The sequence below is a fragment of the Propithecus coquereli genome, unplaced genomic scaffold (genome assembly GCF_000956105.1).
Source record: "Propithecus coquereli isolate 6110/MARCELLA unplaced genomic scaffold, Pcoq_1.0 Scaffold6, whole genome shotgun sequence".
In the NCBI taxonomy this organism is placed as follows: domain Eukaryota; kingdom Metazoa; phylum Chordata; class Mammalia; order Primates; family Indriidae; genus Propithecus; species Propithecus coquereli.
Genome location: NW_012151951.1, coordinates 13,268,774 through 13,287,580, shown reverse-complemented (window position 1 = coordinate 13,287,580; position 18,807 = coordinate 13,268,774). Strand labels below are relative to the sequence as shown.

The 18,807-nt window shown below is 50.6% G+C and overlaps 1 protein-coding gene across 2 annotated transcripts; it reads left to right on the top strand.

Moving 5' to 3' along the window:
- Window positions 1-3,692: 3,692 nt before the first annotated feature.
- On the top strand, window positions 3,693-17,323 carry TMPRSS5 (transmembrane protease, serine 5). Of its 2 annotated transcripts, XM_012659169.1 has the most exons (13): window positions 3,693-3,811; window positions 6,586-6,790; window positions 7,016-7,114; window positions 7,748-7,870; window positions 9,306-9,441; window positions 9,752-9,865; window positions 11,218-11,261; window positions 11,941-12,103; window positions 13,072-13,250; window positions 14,907-15,005; window positions 15,464-15,606; window positions 15,887-16,039; window positions 16,742-17,323. In XM_012659169.1, exons 2-13 carry the CDS (start codon window positions 6,592-6,594, stop codon window positions 16,823-16,825), a joined length of 1,536 nt encoding a protein of 511 aa, XP_012514623.1. In that variant the 5' UTR covers window positions 3,693-3,811; window positions 6,586-6,591; the 3' UTR covers window positions 16,826-17,323. The 2 variants fall into 2 exon arrangements, with proteins under 2 accessions (XP_012514623.1, XP_012514624.1); XM_012659170.1 differs by lacking the exons at window positions 11,218-11,261; window positions 11,941-12,103 and having other exon boundaries at window positions 3,730-3,811; window positions 6,586-6,688; window positions 16,742-17,033.
- The last annotated feature ends 1,484 nt before the right edge of the window (window positions 17,324-18,807 follow it).

The following is an 18,807-nucleotide window of genomic DNA, read 5'->3' as shown; positions in this document are numbered from 1 at the left end:
TCTAAAGATATCTAAACACAGAAAAAGTACAGTAAAAATACAACATAAAAGCTCCTTTATAATCTAATGAGACCACTGCCTATATATGTGGTTCACTGTTGACTGAAATGTCATTATAAGGTACATGACTGTGTTTCTTATAGGACAGATTTGCTATTGATGAATTCTCTCAGTTTTTGTCTATCTGAGATTATTTTAATTTCTTTTTCATTTTCGAAGTATAGTTTTGCTGGGTATAGAATTTTTGGTTGACAGCCTTTTTCTTTAAGGACGTTCTGGCTTGCACGGTTTCTGATGAGAAGTCAAGCGTTAACTGTTAAACTATTGATTGAGGATCTCTTGTATGTGATGTGTTGCTTTTCTCATGCTGCTTTCAAGAATCTCTCCTTGTCTTTAGATTTAAGCAGTTTAATTATGATGTGTCTAGGTGTGGATCTCTTTGATTTATCCTACTTTGAGTTCATTGAGTTTCTTTCATATGTAGATTAATATTTTTCATCAAATTTGGGAAATTTTTGGTCATTATTTTTTCCAATATTCTTTCTGCCCCTTTCTGTCACTCCTTTTTTTCTTGGATGCCCATTGTGCATATGCTGGTATGTTTGATGATGTCTCAAAGGTCTCTGAACCTCTGTTTATTTTTCTCCATTCTTTAGCCCCCTCCCCTTTCTGTCCCTCAGATTGGATAATCTCAATAAACCTATATTAAACTTCACAGATTCTTCTGCTTGCATATACCTGCTATTCAGCCTCTCTGATGAATTTTTCATTTCAGTTATTGTACTATTCAATTCTAGAATTTCTATTTGGTTCATTTTTAAAAAATACAACTTCTAGTTTCTTATTGATATTGTCTTCTTGATAAGACATTGTTCTCATAATTTTCTCCATTTCTTTAGACATAATTTCCTTTAGTTCTTTGAACATATACAGAATGCTGATTTGAAGTCTTCATCTTGTAGGTCCAATGTCTTGGCTTCCTCAGGGACAGTTTTTTCAGGTTTTTTGTTTGTTTTTTTGTGGAGACAGGGTCTTGCTATATTGTTATGTTGCCCAGGTTGGTCTTGAACTCCTGGCCTCCTGCCTTGGCCTCCTAAAGTGCTGGGATTATAAGCATGAGCCACCACACCCAGCCTGCAGACAGTTTTTATTGATTGCTTTTTTTGCCCTGCGTATGGTCCTTACTTTCTTGTTTCTTTGTGTGTCTCATAATTACTTTTGAAAACTATATTTTTAAAAATATAATACAATATGGCAACTCTGGGAAAAAGATTCTCCCCCCTCCCCAGGGTTTGTTGTTGTTGCTGTTTCTTGTTTGTTTAGTGACTTATCTCAATTAATTCTGTAAAGTCTGTATTCTGTCATATTTGACCATTGCTTAGTGGTCAGCTTGTGAATGGACAGAGATTGCCTTGATGCTTGGAACCAATAAGTTGACCAGTTGTTGCAGAGAGGCTCCGTGTGTATGTTGGGGCATGCCTTCAACACTCAGACAGGAAGTTTACAACTCTGCCTTAGCCCTCCTGCTTGTACAGAGCCTCAAGATTGGCCAGGGTGAGCGCTTAAGTCCTTTCTTAGGCCTCTCCTGCACATGTGCACAGCCCTGGGCATATGCACAGTCCTATGCACGTTTGTGGCTTTCTAGATTCCCAGGTATATTTTGGAGCCTTTCAAAGCTCCTCAGAGACATTTCATTCCCCAGATTTTCCTTGTAAGGTTTTTTGGTTAGCTTATTATTCCCCCCAACTATTATCTACTATCTCAGGTTGTCACAAAATCCAACAATTGCCTACAATTGTTTTTAACAAATGCCTTTAGGGAAAAAGCTGTTTACCCTGGGCAAGCTCCAAGTCAGGTCAAATAAAGACAGCCTTGCAAATGGGGACTTCCAGAGGCCCACCAGACAGGTAAAATAATGACAACTCTCTGGGAAGGAGGCTTTGAAGGAGCTCCAAGCCTGTTCTACCCCTTATTGTAGCTGCCAGGCTGCTGGTTTCCGTTGTGATCGTGGGATGCTGGTTTTCAAGGCTACTGCAGAGTTGGAGTGAGGGGGATAGAATTCGAGCAAGTTAAAATGCCACAAAGCTCACTGTTCTTACAGAAAGTCAGCCATTTTTCCTGAATAAATGCTCCTCGGGTTGCTGCAAGCCTTTAGGCAAATTTCCAGAGTTCTGAAAAAGTTGATTCTGACCATTTTTTGCCAGTTTCCTCATTATTTTCACAGAGAAGGGAATTTTCAGAGGTCTTTGTCATTTTCATTGACATCACCTAAAATATATTTTAAATGCCCTTCTCTGTGATTGTGTTCTCACTTCTCAAAACTCAGCTCAAATATCTTCTCCATTGCGAAGCCCTCTCTGTGTCCTCTGGGCAAAGGAGTCAGCTATTCTCCTAAACCATCATGCCTTCTTTATTTCACTTTCTACAAATAACAATTATTTATGTCTGTTTCTGTCTCTTTTTCAGCCTGCAGGTGCCCAGTCTATGGCTTGTTCATCCCCTATGCCCAGGCCAGTTCCTGACCCACAGAGATATTCAGGTTTGTAATCTGAGGAGTATTGTCCCAGGAGTCTAGCCAGGAGATTCTCAGCTCCAGCCAGCCTTTCTCTCCTCCTCCTTCTATAATTCATGGCTGACTTCTGTCTCTTCATTGTTTTGTGTGTGGAGAGCTCTGTGATGACCATAAGCTGAGAGTCGGCACACGAGCGTATGAGGAAAAAAGGGAGAAAAGTTAAAATAAAGCTTAGGTGGGTGAGGTTCAGCAGCTCCTGCTTACCGAATACAGTCTGTGCTAGGCCCCAGGCGAAGAGCTTTATTTCAATATCTCATTTAATTCTAACATCTACTTTCCTGGGGAGCAGGTTAAAATAAAAAAAGAAAAAGTTTAATTCTAACATCAACCCTCTGAGGTAGGTACTATTATCCTCCTTTTACAGGCGAGGCTGAGTAAGGGAAGTAGGAGAACTGGGGCTGGATGAAGGCCTGACTCTAAAGCCCGTGTTCTTAGCTGTCCCATCCCCGAGGGATCTATAAGAGGCTGATTGGAGGAGGGGAAGCTCCACTAGCCACTCCCTTCCCTGGGAGCTGTTCTGCCTCCTTGTCTAAAGAGACATGTGTGGGTCCCAGACATGTTCAGTACAACCTGGGCCTGGCTGGGTCACCCTGTGCTCTGAAACAAGACAGCACTGAAGGTTCCTGTGGCAACTGGCTCCCAAGGCAGACAGGGTGGACAGGCCCCACTTCCCTGGTATTGGGGGTGACAGCTGCAGCCCTGGGGAGAGAGGTGACAAACATTCCTCATCATCACCCCAAAAGCTCCAACATGGTAACAGCCCCAGACTGCTAGGAAAGCCAACCCACAGAGGGCTTAGAAACAAAGTGCTAATATCAGTGTCTGTAATGCAGTCCTGTCGGCAAGAAGGGAGAATTGCATGGGGCATACTTTTTGGCACAAGGGACCTGGTTGCTAGGCAATAGTAGCTGGCCTCCCCTCCTCCCTGTAACCTTTTTCTGTTTCTGAGCTTCCAGTTAACAGACGGGAGGGGCTGGGGTTGCCCAACCCAGCCTAACCCTTGGCCCCCTTTCCTGCAACAAGGGGCCTATTCATGGGACCTGAGCAGAGTTCATTGTCTCTCTGGCGCGTGTCTGTGTGAGTGTGTGGAGAGGGGAGACAGGGAGGGGCCGTGTGTGGACCAGGAAGACCTCATCATCAAGCTAGCTGGGCTATTTAATCAATGCTGGCCCTGAAAACAGGAGCAAGACGCTGACTAGCAGACCCTGAAACTTTACAACAGTGCCACTGACCGCTACGGTAAGGCCTGTGCCGTCCCTGCTAGGGCCTCTCTCTCTCTCTCTCTCTCTCTTCCCCCTGCCCTTCTGATTCTAGGCTGGTGGAAAGAACCCCTGGGACAGCTCTAGTACAAGTGCTAGATCCTAGCAGGGGCCTCGTGTGGCCAAACCCCTGTTTTCTCCCCAGGGGTTGCCTTTTATTCTCTCTTGTCCCCATAGAACTATCAAGTGCTTGGCATGTAGGCAGTGTCATGATTACATTGAACGTCCACTCAAAAAGAGGACCAAGGAATCCTGTACCATTAAAGGCCATTTTCCCCAGGTTGGGTTTTGAGGTAGGGCAGCATCTGAAGTGAGGCCATTTGGTTCAGAGGCTGAGTTTAAAGTCAAGCTCCCTTGATACTGAGACAGGACGAAAGGCTGGGTGTGGCCTGAAATTCTCTCTGGACCAGCCTGCCTCTCTGCTCACAGGGACATCAGCTTAAGAGAAACCGCTTCCCCAGAGAAGAAACCCAACCTCACACTCTGTTGCCACTTCTCTACTTTCTTACGGGTGCTTGATTGGCTTTCCCAAGCCTGCCGTCCTCCAGCCTCGTTACCCGTGCCCTAGGAGGCTCATCTCCAGGCACAAGAAATAGCATGTGTGCTAGGATGCAAGCCATGACTGTGTTTCCCCTGGGGAAGCAAGGTCTGCGGCTGCTGGGAGGGCCACTCCTCCAGGTCCTGGGCTGTGATTGGTGTAGGGGACGGGGAGGTGGGGCTGCTGCCCCACTCCGTAGGGAAGGTGTTGGGCCACTGTCCCATTTGTGAGTTTGTGACTCAACGGGCTGCTGTCCTGTCTGTGACTGAACTGGCATGGATGCTCATGGGTCCAGTGGAATGATTTTCAGGGCGATTTGCAGGTGACTGACCTGAGTGAGTGTGACAAACGCTTTCCTCCCCTAGCCAGAGGGTCAGGAAGGCCAGTTCAGTGGAGCACAAAGGCAGGACTGGGAGGGTTCTTGTGTGAAAAGAACATTCCACATAACATATGGAAATCACATCTAAGCTAACGTTGTTTTGGAGCCAGTGTTTCAGGCTTTTGTGATCATTGGGTACAGCATTATGGGTTGACAGGGAAAGGTGGTCTTCAGGAGAGATGGGAGTCAACTTCAGTTTTAAGGGGTCTTATCTACTCCACTGGATTATAAATTTCTTGGGGAAGGATCCACAGCTTATATGTATTTTTTATTAATATTATTATACTTATGATTTGCATTGTGTGTTATAATCACATTACCTTGTTTAGCCTGCTTGCCTGTCTTCCCTTCTTCAATGCACTTTGACTGAACAACCATGTGCCAGGGCCTGAGCTTGGCCCTGAGATGCATAGACCAGTAAGGAAGGAGAGAGAGAGAAGTGAATGAGCACAGTATAGGGCCACAGCAGGTGCTGTATGCATCGAAGGAAGCTCCCTGGAGAAGTGACGTCTGTGCTGAGTCTTGAAGAGTCAGTAGGGGTCAGCCACGTGGGGCAGGGGACAGCAGGTGCAAGGTCCCCGTGGGGTGAGAGTGCCTAAAGGTGCCGAGGAATGGCTTGCATGTCAGTGTGACCCCAGGTTCTGCTCTGGAGGGAGTTAGTGCTGGCTGTGAGGATGGAGAGGCGAGGGAGGGAGAGATCACGGAGCACCCTGTGAGCCATGCCTTGGAGCTTTGGATTCATTCTGAAGGCTACAAATATTCACTGGATACTTTACAGATGGGGTGCATGTGGTCATATTTGCATTTCAGAAAGATTACTCTGGCTTTATAGCATGGAGAATAATAGAGGGAGACAAGACACTAGAGGAGGGAGATTCTTCATCAAGAAATAGGAGTTATCACTCTTATTTTATAAATGAGAATATTGAAGTTTGGAGGCGGCCTGAGTTGTGGAAGTTCACATAGTAGGTAGCAGACGTAGCTTGGAACCGTCCAGTGTTATTTTCATTGCTCCTCAGGGCTCAGAGCTTCAGGCATAGACGTGACTCCCTCTGCTCTGTACTTCTCCCCTCCATGCCTTTGCCTGTCTCCTCCTTGCCTGGACTACCCAGTGCCCATATATGTTATTAATAGTTCAAACCCTCCTCATCCACGAAGGCCTGTCTCAGGCTGCCTCTTCTAGGAAGCCTTCCTTCCTCAGTGAGAGGTAAGCTCTTATTCTTTTGAATGATGGTGTCGCTGAACTTTTCTTCTGTCACTTAATGTATTCTGCTTTGTTTACATGACTGCCCTTCAGGACTAGACTGCAGATTCTTTGAGGCAGTTGGGGAGGGGTGGTCCATGCTGATTTATTCTGGATGCTGTAGTAGTCCCCCACAGTGACCTGTGCACTTGGGCTAAATAATCTACCCAATGAATGGGGGTGTGGGTGGGTGCATGGAGGAGGGGCACTTTTTCCTCTGAGATAGGAGGGAATGCAGAGGGTGGGATCTGAAGTCTGAGCAGGACGTCGAGGGACTTCAGCAGGTGCCTTGATGCTCGTGGGAGGCAAGATGAGGGAGTGGTTAAGAGTGTGGCCAAATCTGGATTCAAGTCTTTGCTCTGACACTTACTGACCATGTGAGAGTAAGGTGGGTGAGGTTAGGGGGTCCAGGGGAGCAGAGAGGGCCAGGAGGGGCATTTGTTGGAACACACAGGGAGTCTCCAAAGATGAATGAAGGCTTGCAAGTGGCAGCGAGGGCGTGGTCGAAGTTAGAGAACGGGGACCTGGTGTGGGCTGGGTCTTCTCTCAGTCCTTGACGTGGGGATCTGGGGTGTCTGATAGCTATTTCCCCAGAGCCTCATGCTGGGCGACCATGGCCTTGTGGAGGCTCAGTACGCAGAGGAGGGTCCAGGACCCGGGATCTTCACAGCAGAGCCGGGAGACCAGCAGCAACCCGGTAGGCAGACCGGGCTGGAGGGGAAAGACAGGGTGGGGGCAGTGGAGGGTAATCTTCCTATGTCCCCTGGATCCCCCTTGGGCTGGCCCCACATGATCGATGGTGAGGGGCTGTCTCACTTTCTGTTCCCAGACCTGCTTTTGCTCCCTGTTTCCCACTTTGGGGATTGATGGGGCTCTGTGGGCTTCTGGGATCAGGACCTGGCCCCCACCCATTCCACACTGAAGGAACACGGAGCTCCATGGGTGCCTAGCCCTGTGGTGGGGCCTCGGGTTACAGTATGGCTGGCAGGAGCAGGGACCCAGACGCCCCTCTGCCTTTCCCCAGTGTCTCAGGCAGGGCGCTGGTGCTCCGCGCGGCGTGGCTGTGCAGTGCTGGGAGCCCTGGGGCTGCTGGCTGGTGTGGGTGTCGGCTCGTGGCTCATAGGTCAGTGCTGGGGGCCCTTCCGCGGTCTGGGGAGGGACTAGAAACAGGACCTGGGGGAAGCTGGAAGAGAGTCAGGTGCTGAGCAGATGTTAAAGGTAAATGGGATGAGTGCCTTCCTCACTTAAGTTGTGTAGACAACAAAGGGAAAAGGTGTAAAATCTCAGCAGGAGGGATTTAGGCTCTGCATAAAGAAGAACGTTTTAGTCCCCCAGGGAAAAGTATTAGTCCCTCAGGGAGGCCCTGGTCAGATTTTTTTCTACAAATCTTTCCCAATGAGAGAGAGAGAGAGAGAGACACAGAGAGAAAGACAGAGAAGACACACACACATGCACAGAGAGACAGAAAAAGACAGACACAGAGAGAGACAGAGAGAATGACAGAGACAGAGAAAGAGAAGAGAGAGTCAAGAGGAGAAGAGGAAGGGAGACAGACAGAAGAGACAGAGTGCTACGCCTGTCCCCAGCGGGTTGGTTGGAGACCTGCCCAAAGGCAGGGTGGTGGAGTCATCCCCAGGTGGCTGCTCTTGCCTCTGGCCCAGGAGTGTTTTGTTCTGCGCCTTGACCACCTTCTTTGGGAATCTCTCCCTTTCTCCCAGCCTCTTCTCTGTGACCCTCTCTTTGTCCTTCTCTGAAGTGCTGTATCTATGGCCAGCTGCCTCTCAGCCCATTTCCGGGACCTTGCAGGACAAGGAGATGCCTTTGGGCTGCTCGGAGGCCAGCAATGAGGAAGCGCCACTCCCTGCGCTTCCCAGACCAGGTGGGCCACACTCCCAAGGCTGTGGGACACCCTTCCCCGCCCAGGGCCCCTTCACCAATGGGGGCAAGAGGGCCAACATGGAGCCCCATCAGTTCACTGCCAACCATCTGTCATCTGTGTGAGAATGGGGACCAGGTCTAGCCTTGCAGAGTTGATCTCTGATTTGGGGCTTTCAGCATTCCCTAGGAAGTGTCCTGATCTCCAGCTGGGGTGTGGCCAGGACCCCAGGCTGGCGGGAGGGATAGAAGCTTGCCATGTGGGGCCGAGTGGGCTGGCAATGTGGGGGAAGAGGTGCCAGGTGTGTGTGGGAGCCAGTGTGTGACCAGCTGGGCAAGCCAGGGGGCTGGGAACATCCCCCCATAGTCCCCTCCCCTCCAGGTGAGAGCTGGGGTCAGGAGTACAGAGGCTGGGGGTGAGCATCAGTTACAGCAGTTTGTTAGCATAAGGCTGGAGTCTGTCTTTTGCTAGCTATGTGACCTTGGGCACATTTAGTTTTTTGAGCTTCCATTTCCTTTTGTATAAAATGGAAATAAAACTACGGCATAAAGTTGTGAGGATAAAACAAATATATAAAAAGAGCTTAGCACAGAGCCAGTGTGTTAGTCTGTTCAGGCTGCCATAACAAAAATACCACAGACCGTGTGGCTTAAACCACAGACATTTATTTTCTCACAGTTCTGGAGACTAGAAGTCCAAGAACAAGGTGCTGGCAAATTCCATCTCTATAGAGGGCTCTCTTCCTGAATCACAGATGGTTGCCTTCTTGCTGTGTCCTCCCAGGGCCTCTCCTCTGTTCTGGGGGAGAGACAGAGATCTCTGGTGTGTCTCTCTCTTCTTACAAGGATATCAGCCCTATCGAATCTGGGCCCCAGCCTTATGACCTCATGGAACCTCTTAAAGTAGCCCTATTTGCAAATACAGTCACAGGGGGTCGGGGCTTCAACATGTGAATTTGGGGGACACAATGCACTCCATAACAGCCCGGAAAAAGCAGATACTCAATAAATGGTAACTACTATTGTCACAAGATTTGAAATCAGAAGACTTGAACTTAAGTTCTGGATCCATCCCTTGCTGATTCTGTGATCTTGGGCAAGCTGCTTAACCTCCGTGCCTTAGTTTTCCCTTTGCAGAACGGAGAGGGTGGTAGCATTCATTTCACAGGGCTGCTGTGACAACGAGTGATGGAGCATGTTTAAAAGCACTTGGTTAAAATACAAAAATGAAATGCTCCACAGTAGGGGTTATATTGTTCTTAGGACCGGCCTAACACCCTGGGGGGCAGGGAGCTTGACATTGGGTGACCCAGATGCTGTCATTAAGGCCTCTTCAGGTCCCACAGAGTTCCAAGTTCAGCTCTTCCTGTCCTACCCTGTCACCATCCTCTCTTGACCCCCACAGCAGGTGGGAGGCGGTTTTCACGCTGTGATTTCAGTATCTTTCAGAACAGACCGAGAGGACTTCTTGCTGGAAGTGCGAGTGGGGGCCCGGTCAGACTGGCTCCTGGTCTGCCATGAGGGCTGGAGCCCTGCCCTGGGGGTGCGGATCTGCCGGAGCCTGGGGCACCTCAGGTAACAGGAGGCAGACCCAGGGTCGGGGAGGGTCGGGGGCTGGTGGGCAGGGGAAGGGGAGTTGGGGACCTCTGTCTGCTCATCACCGTCAGTGTGCTCAGGAAATGGCGACAGGTCATTTTGGCCATCTTCTGGCCTCTGGGCATGATGGTGCCCCAGCCAGTTTCTCTCTTTTGGGCATCGCTGGTTTGTGACAAACAGAAATCCCACAAGAAGTGATTGCCACAGACTTGCTCAGTCACTGTGCTGGTATAACATCTCGTGTACATTCCAGTCATGATGTCCTGCTGTTCTATTCCCTTCTGCCAAGACTCACTTACTACAAGGGAGTAAACCTGACTGACATCAAGCTCAACAGCTCCCAGGAGTTTGCTCAGCTTTCTCCTAGACTGGGAGGCTTCCTGGAGGATGTGTGGCAGCCCAGGTAGGACCCCAGGTTAGGCGAGTGGGGTCTCTTACTTCCTGGTGGCCAGTCCGGCAAAAATCTTCTTTTCATGGGAGCTTGGTGGTGGGAACACTGGCAGTCTAAGATAGGAGGACGAAGAGGAACATTTCCTGATTAGCAATTGCAGACGTGGTTCCCATGAGCCCTGTCTGTCCCGGCTTCACATACACTATTTGCCCTTTGCAAGAAATGCAGTGTTGGTTGTTATCGTCACAGGATTTGAAATAGTACTCTTATCCCCATTTTATTGGTCAGGACACTGAGGCTTAATGAGGTTAAAGGGTCTTGTCCCAGGTCACATAACTAATAAGCAATCAAGCCAAGCCTTGAAACCAGGCTCCTGCTTCCAAACTAGGTGCTCTCTTAACCCTGCCACACTTTGTTTGGATCATCCTGATATTTCAAGAGAGAGATGGTTGAGTTGTCCTGGCTAAGAGCTGCTTATGGCCCAAACCCTGGGGGAGGGTCTTTGCCCCTTCCTGGGCTTCCTTAGGCTGCCCAGCAGCCTCCTGGGTTAGACGGGTGGGCATCCCCTTTACCACATTTCCAGTTTGAACTCTTCCCTCAGGCCACCCCACCCCCGTCCAGCGCCTGTCCTCAGGGTCTATTCTCAGGAATGCGGCTGGTGATGGGGGGTGTGGTTCTGGCTGGGCTCCTGCCTTAGAGACTGAATGGACAAGTGGAAGTAGGGGTGGGACTGACTCCTCCAGGAGAGCTGGGAGAAAACTCAGAAAACTGGAAGAAACTAAGAGGATGCAGGCACCGGGCTGCTGGGGGCAAGAGATGAGTAAAGAAAGAGGAGGGTTTTGGTCAAAAAGGAATTGAGGCTTGTGCTAACAGAGAGGAGGGGAGAGAGGACAGCAAGAACAGGAATATGCAGGGCCCCGACAAGGGCTGGGGACAGAGAAGACGGTAAGCAGAGGAGGGCCCACGGGGTGAAGAGCTCCAGTCGCGCATTCACTCACTTGCCCATGCATTCACCCACTGAGCACGTATTTATTCAGGGCCACTCAGTGGGAACAGCTGGTCTTTCTCATCTGTAACTACTCTGTATGTTTGGGCTCTACTCACATGGCCCCTTGAGGACCATGAAGTCCTTCTGTTGCCCTGTGGGAGACTGGGCAGAATGCTGCTGCTGTCCCGGGGACTGGTGTGGCCAGGAGCCTAGGCATCTGCCGGGGGCAGGAAGGAAACGGGGGTATTCTTAAAGCTGTGCCTACACGGCAGCCTCAAGAACTGTCCACCAACCACCCCCTCCCCCACACCCTTGGGTGTGTGTGGCCACAGGCTGGGCCCCTGCCCAGCTTCTGGCTGGTGCCTCTGTTTTGCAGGAACAACTGCACTTCCGGCCGAGTTGTTTCCCTCAAATGCTCTGGTGAGTTATGTCTTAGATCCAGGACGGTGGCGGTGCGGGGAAGGAGTTTCCCCCTGCCCTGAGTGTGGAAGAGCCCCGTGGAGAGGCTCAGCTGGGTCTGGGGGAGTCCTTGTCCACCTGCTCTCTGTCTGCCGGGCCCCTTCTTGCAGATGCCCTTTCTAAGCCTGACCTCACTGCCTGCCGCTCTCTCCCCTGGCCTCTGACGTCACTCCCCCTTTCTTCTGGAGAGCAGCAAAGGTGGTATTGTTATTGGCTATGGAGTAACCTGCTTCAGGAGACTCAGGGCAGGTGGTGAATTGGGAGCCAAATGGGAAACCATCTGTGGAGCTCCTTCCATTTGTCTCCCCATTCATCTATCTATCCATCTCTTCGTCCGCCCTTCCACACATCACCCACATACCAACGCTTTGGCCCCCAGTGGGACGGGCCTTCAGTCAGGCACTGGGGCCCCACAGACAACGCAGACATAGTCCTTGCTCTCAGCTGACCCACAGCCCGATGGGGCAGGCAGGTGTGGAATCACCACTCGTGATTCCTGTCCCCCATACTTAGGACCAGGAATAAGAAACGAGAGCTGTCCACACTGGCTCTCTGGGGCCTGGCACTGGGCCACACTCCCTGGGAGCTAGGACCCTCCTCACACCCACTCTCTTTCTGTCTCACCCTTCTCTGTTGGCAGAGTGTGGAGCAAGGCCCCTGGCTTCCCGGATAGTCGGTGGGCAGGCCGCGGCTCCCGGGCGCTGGCCATGGCATGCCAGCGTGACCCTGGGCTCCCGGCACACGTGCGGGGGCTCTGTGTTGGCGCCACACTGGGTGGTGACTGCCGCGCACTGCATGTACAGGCAAGTCTCTCGGGCTGCCAGGGAGGAGGGGGCCTCAGCGGCCTTTTCTGTTCAGGCCTTTTCTTGGTATGTCCTGTATAAAATGTCCATGTCCCGCTGTCTGCTTCAGGTGTCTGCTTGCAGTCGGCGAGGCTGGTGTTTGTGGAGTTCGCCCCATTCGGTGTCAAGAGCAGATCTGCACAAATAGCAGTAATAATACAGTTGTTCTTTATATTCGTCAGCTTTTCAGGTTTTAAATACTTTCACATTCACAGCGCCTTGTGCTTCTTCATGTTCGTCGCCACTGTAATTAAATCACTTTCCATGTAATTATTTGTTTATTGTCTTTCTTTCCCTTTGGACTGGAAGCTCCATGGAGCAAGGCCTCTCAGTTTTGTTACCACTGAATCTTTTTGTAGATTTCTCCATTGCTGTGTCCCCAGGGCCTAGAACAGTCCCTGCCATATAGTAGGTGCTTAATAAATGTTAGTCAGAGGAATGAATGAATGAATGATGAGTGAATGAGCTCCTTGAGCCTCTTCTTTTGGTGGCAGGCAGGGCAGAGAGTGCAAGCCCCATTTTGCAATGAGGAGACCAAGGGTGGGAGGGGAAGTTCTTCCTCGGATCACACATAGTAAATGCAGAGACAGGGCTGAGGGGGTTTTCCTGACACAAGGCCCCTCTATGTTTGTTGTAAAATGTGGTGGAGTTATGCAGGAGGGAGGGAGAGGTGGTTGTAGATGACCCATAGCATCTCACTTCTCTATCCATCAGTCCCTGAGCATTTATTAAGCATCTACTGCATACCCAATGTATTGCCAGCTGCTGGTGTGATACTAAGGCGTGATCCTTGGGTCCTGGGAGCTTGCAGCCTGGCGATGGGGCACCCGCTAGTGGCCTCTCTGGCCAGCTTCCTCCAACCACCCCTTCTCTTGTGTTGATCTCTTCTGCCCCTTCCTTCCCCGGCTCAGCATGGCCCCTGTGTGCAGTTTCAGGCTGTCCCGCCTGTCCAGCTGGCGGGTTCACACAGGGCTGGTCAGCCACAGCGCTCTCAGGCCACACCAGGGGGCTATGGTGGAGAGGATCATCCCCCACCCCTTCTACAGCACCCAGAATCATGACTACGATGTCGCTCTCCTGCGGCTCCGAACGCCGCTCAACTTCTCAGGTGAGATGCTGGCCTGGGGTGGGCAGGCGAGGGTCTGTGGTAAGAGAGGGTGGGGGCTGGACAGGAGAGGGGGCCAGATGATTTCCAAGGTTTCCTCTGAGCACTTAAAATGTTCCATTCATTTAGGGACCATAGTGAATTTTGGCATCACCTGGACCTGAAGTTGTACCAACTCTTCTACAAGCTCTTTTGGGGACAAAATTTCAAGTTCTTTTCACAGCTGGGCTGCAGGCAGGATTTTCCTTGGGGTCCCAAGCAGGCTTCACAGCTGCCCTATCCATTAATAGGCCGCTCCACCCCTGTCCCCAGGCTGGCTCCAGGTCCCAGCCATTTTGTGACTTGTTAAAGTTCATGAGATTTCTTTCATTTTTCCAAATATCCTTTCTTTCAATCCTCATAACAACCCTGATAGGTAGATGGAGCAGGTATATACAGACAAGGACACTTTAGTTTGGGGAAGGAAGTGACTCTCTTCAACGTCATGCAGCAGACAGTTCCTGTGCCTGATGTCAGGGCTCCTCCTGCCATAGCACCTGCGCCAGGAGGTGAGCCCGGGCTGCAGCGGTCTCAGCAGCTGCCCTCCCCGACACACACGTGCACATGGGCACTCACCTGCAAACATATACACTCACAGAAACACACACACACATGCACTCATGCAGTCACATCATGGACTCACACATACATGCTCACACACACTCACTTTCATGCACACACATGCCAACACCACATACTCTGACATGCACACTTGTGCACACACTCTCACACTCACGATACACAGCACTCCTCCCTCGAGTTGTCACCTGTTGCCTTAGGTTTCCCAAACAACAGTTGTTGCCACACGCATTTCACAAATTGTATCGTATATGTGAACTATTGTTCAATAGTTAATTTTTATAAGTTGACTTAAGTATACTTACTTAAGGGATATTTAAAAGGGAAAACCACCCAACTGGAGAACCTACATTACTTATAGTAAATAGATGGTAACCACGAAAATACATAGCATGAAAACAAACCAGTGTTTAAGGCTTAGGTAGCTGAGTCCTCTGTAGAAGTTCCTGTGCCTGGCCTGCTCTCTCTCCTGGTTAAATGGGAGGTTGACAGGCTTTAAGAGAGGTACAGACCAGCGCCAAATGGAGTCTTTTTCCTTGATGCAGGTAGAGGGACTGAAGGAGAATTGAAAGGAAATAGCATTCTTCCCAAGTCAATCTGTGTTTATTTAATGGCATGTCTATGTACTACCTAAAGTCATGGCTCCACCTGTAGGATGTCTCACACACTGGGAAACACTGAGGGACTAGACATTCTGGGGAAAAGCCAAAATGGGTCCTCGTCAGAAGTTGGGGACCCACAGCCAGAAGGAATTTCCAGTTCTCTCCTCAGTCCCTAGGTTAGGAGTGGGCAGCACACGCACTGCCCACCCCAAGAGGGCGCCACGCACACTGCAGTTTGCACACTGTCCCCTGTGAACAGTGACCCCCACGGTGGGACAATGCAAAGCCTGCACAGCCACCTCAGAGGCCTGGCTGGTGGAGGCTAGGATCCAGGACTGTTTGAGAAGGGGGGTGAGGAGGATCTGGCCACCCTGGGTCCCCCGCCCAGGCTCTGCAGTGGGGCAGCCAAGCCTGAGTGGGAGCACGTGCCTCTCCACAGACACCGTGGGTGCCGTGTGCCTGCCAGCCGAGGAGCAGCGTTTCCCAAGGGGCTCCCAGTGCTGGGTGTCTGGCTGGGGCCACACCGACCCCAGCCATAGTGAGTCAGCTCCCAGGGCCCTCACTGCAAGGGGGACTGGTGGGGGAGTCATCCTTCCCCAGGGTAAGGCACTTCTACCTCCCCTGGCCACATGGCAGTACCAGCCCCCCTTTTCCCTGACATTGCCCTTGGCCAGGTCTGGGGGCTCCAGCCTCCCCTGCCTGGGCCTTTCTGGGGAGAACCGCCACTGAAAGTTTTCTTCAAACCCTGGCCCTTTACTCCCTTCCCTTTGTCCCAGGAGTACCATGGCCTCGGCGTTTGGTGTGTGTGAGTCCTACTCCGCCTCCCATTCCCAGTCCCCAAGACTGACAGCCCCTCGCCTCCTTGCCCAGCTCCCACCCTGGCCTCCCCTTTTTGTGTGTCCACGTCTCTGGGACCTCTAATCACCTCCCCTCTTGCTGCTCTGCCTCCCTGGGTCTTGCTTTGCATCCTGCAGCCTTTCTCGGTGTCTCCCTCAGCCCACAGCTCGGACATGCTCCAGGACGCGGTGGTGCCCCTGCTCAGCACCCAGCTCTGCAACAGCTCTTGCGTGTACAGCGGAGCCCTCACCCATCGCATGCTGTGCGCCGGCTACTTGGACGGGAGGGCCGATGCGTGTCAGGTGTGGCCCACAATGGTGGGGGCAGGGCCTGCTGTGGCTTGGCCCCCTGGTCTGAGTATGTCCAAGTGCCAGACAGCCTCTCTCGGAGTGGGCGGCGGGGGCACCTAGGCAAGTCTGGAGCTCATGTTAAGTGTTTACAGAGGGGCGAGGCCAGTAGGTATTCCAGCCGGAAGCAGGAGGGGCCCTGGAAGGAGAGTCCATTCCCCATGGAGATCTGGTGCTCTCCACTAGGAGGGACTAACTGGCTGTTTCTCTGTGTCTTTGTGCTTGGATCTCTCAGGGGGATAGTGGGGGACCCTTGGTGTGTCCAGATGGTGGCATATGGCGCCTCGTGGGGGTGGTCAGCTGGGGTCGTGGCTGTGCAGAGCCCAATCACCCGGGTGTCTACGCCAAGGTAGCCGAGTTCCTGGACTGGATTCATGACACCACTCAGGTGAGTGTGGGGGCAGGGGTGGGGCAGGGAGGTTTCTAAAGAACCTGCTCCTCAGACACTGTAAACCTCCTTCCTTATACCTGGGCCCTGCCGAGGGCTGGGGAAAGGACTAGGGAATGGTCCCCAGAGTGGATGAAGGAAGATGTGATGCTTGTAACATAGAATCCATTAAGTTTCTATCAATTTAAGCATTAACTGGGCAAGCGTAGAACTGAGTTTGTCTCCCAGATCTGCCATTTCCTATGTGACCTTTGGCAAGTTCCTAACCTTGGTAAACCTCAGTTTCCTGGTAATAGCCATCGTGGCTACCTTATCTGCTATTGTGATGATTAAAAGAGATAAGACCTGTACAATGTCTAGCACAGTGCTAGACTTAGAGTGAGTGATCTCTAGTGTTTTCATACACATTATCTGTAGAAAGTATTTTACAAATGCAGGGCATGGTAATGAAAAGCATCTTTTTCCAAGGTTGGGCACAGGGGCAGGTGGTAGATAATAAACTTTAGAGTTTACAGGGGATATATACATCCATCTTCTCATTCAAATCTTACAAGAACCCTAGAGCAGCAGATATTTTTAGCCCCATTTGATAGAAGTTAAAATCGAGCTTCTCAATGGTTAAGTGATTTACTAAAATAAAAGTGGCTTGGCGGGTGTATGGTAGAGCCATGCTGTGAATCCAGCTCCTTTCTTTGGGTCCAGGACTCCCTCCTAAGTCCTGTATTTTCCTCCATTCTCACTGTGCACCAGCCTCACGTGTCCTGGGGTCTCCAGCAGGTCCACTAGATGGAGGACAAGCAGCAGCCTCCCATGCAGAAGGCACGGATCTTCCACCACTGCGTGCGAGACAGTCACCACCCACAGGCCAGCTGTCGGGCTGCTGGGCCTCTCCTCTCAGGCCCTGGTTTCAGAATCCCTCTTTCTCACCAGAGAGGCTCGACAGCAGGAGAGAGGCTGGGGCTGGGGTGGGAATGGTGGGGGTGCTGAGGAATGAGGGGGAGGAGGAGAGAGGCAGGAGCTGGAGACCAAGAGGCTGCTGGAAGCAGCTGGGAGCCTGCCCTTCTGCTCTCTCCCCTCCCCGGCCCCTGCGTGCATATTTTGGGAGGGTGCTTAGGGATGCTCCCAGTCCTACCTTCTCCCTGTGCCCTCGGGTGGGCTAAGTGCCTCCCTGGAGGATTCCCTGGCTCAGAGTCTCCTGGGCAGATGGAATCAAGGCTGGGCCAGCCCAGATTAAGCCCATGGGAGTCAGGATCCCCTCCACTTCCCTGCTGGTCTCGCTGCTTCCTGTTCGCACCTGGCTCTGGCACTGGAAAACAAGGAGGTTGGAGTCAGTATAGGGTGTCGGTTTTAAAATGACAGTTCTGTGAGCTGGTCCAGGGAGTTCTGTTATTAAAGTGATGTATGGTCTTGGTCCAGCACTCGCTCACACTCTCCCTTCTCTCTCTCTCTGTCTCTCTCTCTCTCTCTCTAATATATGTTAAGGGATAGAATTACGATTTTCCTCTCATATATATTTCTTGACACTTTGGTGCTGCTCATGTACTCGAGACTTTTGGCATGTGCTTGTTTTTTAAATTCTTTCAGTTTGTTAAATCTATGTGTCATGATCTGCAATGAAGAGCCTCAGCTGTTCAGGTGCTCTGAGGCTTTAAGTCTGAGAACCACTTAAGCCAATGCTCTCTTAGGGAATGTTTGGTCTCCCCCATGAGGCTCATCTGTCCTTAGCTCTTATTTTAGTAATAGGCCTTTTGGCTTGGGGAGATCTCTTTCTGAGTATATGTCCAATTAGCATTTTCCTGGGTAGCCTCTCCCCTCCTCTCTCCTCCCTAGCAATTAAAATGCAATTGGCATCTTGTTTCTAAAAAATGCAATGAATTTTTTATGGTGCTTACCCAAGGAAATGCAATTAGTGCTTCGTAATAACAGAACTTTGTGAGTTTATCAGCATATTTTTTGAGGGGCTGTACAATTGATTATTCATTCCTGGAGGGTCTACTCCCTTTACATAAATTGCACTAAAAAAAAAAAAAAAAGACCTAAATTTGCTGTCAGTTTATTACCTGGGGAAGAGGGTGCTGGTAGTCTGCTGTCAAATTACAGAAGGAACGTGAACGAATTTTTTTTTTTTTTTAAAAAGAGTCTCACTTTGTTGCCCTGGCTAGAGTGAGTGCCATGGCGTCAGCCTAGCTCACAGCAACCTCAGACTCCTGGGCTCACGCAATCCTACTGCCTCAGCCTCCCAAGTAGCTGGGACTACAGGCATGCGCCACCATGCCCGGCTAATTTTTTTCTATGTATTTTTAGAATTAATTTCTTTCTATTTTTGGTAGAGATGGGGTCTCGCTCTTGCTCAGGCTGGTCTTGAGCTCCTGAGCTCAAACAATCCGCCCGCCTCGGCCTCCCAGAGTGCTAGGATTACAGGTATGAGCCACCGCGCCCGGCCGTGAACGAATTTTTGATGGGTGGCAAAGTAGCCTCCCTCTGTTTCCTTAGAGTCCAGATCTCCAGCCTCCACCTTGAGATCAACATTTACTACCTGGCTCCTATAGGTCCCCTAGTCAGGAGGTAGTGACGAGCAGCAGGTATTCCTGGGTAGGGAGAAATTAACAGCAAATCCATCAGCTATGATCTTTTCGATGTTCACCATAAGTATTTGCTTATTTAAAGGGAAGTTTTTTTTTTTTATTACAGCCATGATGACCTGTTAATAATCAGTAGTATTTGAATAGTGGTTTTCAGTTTATAAAACATGCTCATGTTTAGGATCT

Bases quoted from the DNA above. Each gene is read 5' to 3' on its own strand.
- TMPRSS5 (XM_012659169.1), top strand. From the start codon at position 6,592: ATGCTGGGCGACCATGGCCTTGTGGAGGCTCAGTACGCAGAGGAGGGT. The intron at 9,866-11,217 runs GTAGGACCCCAG...TCTGTTTTGCAG, and splicing joins GAGGATGTGTGGCAGCCCAG to GAACAACTGCACTTCCGGCC. The intron at 15,006-15,463 runs GTGAGTCAGCTC...TGTCTCCCTCAG, and splicing joins CCACACCGACCCCAGCCATA to CCCACAGCTCGGACATGCTC.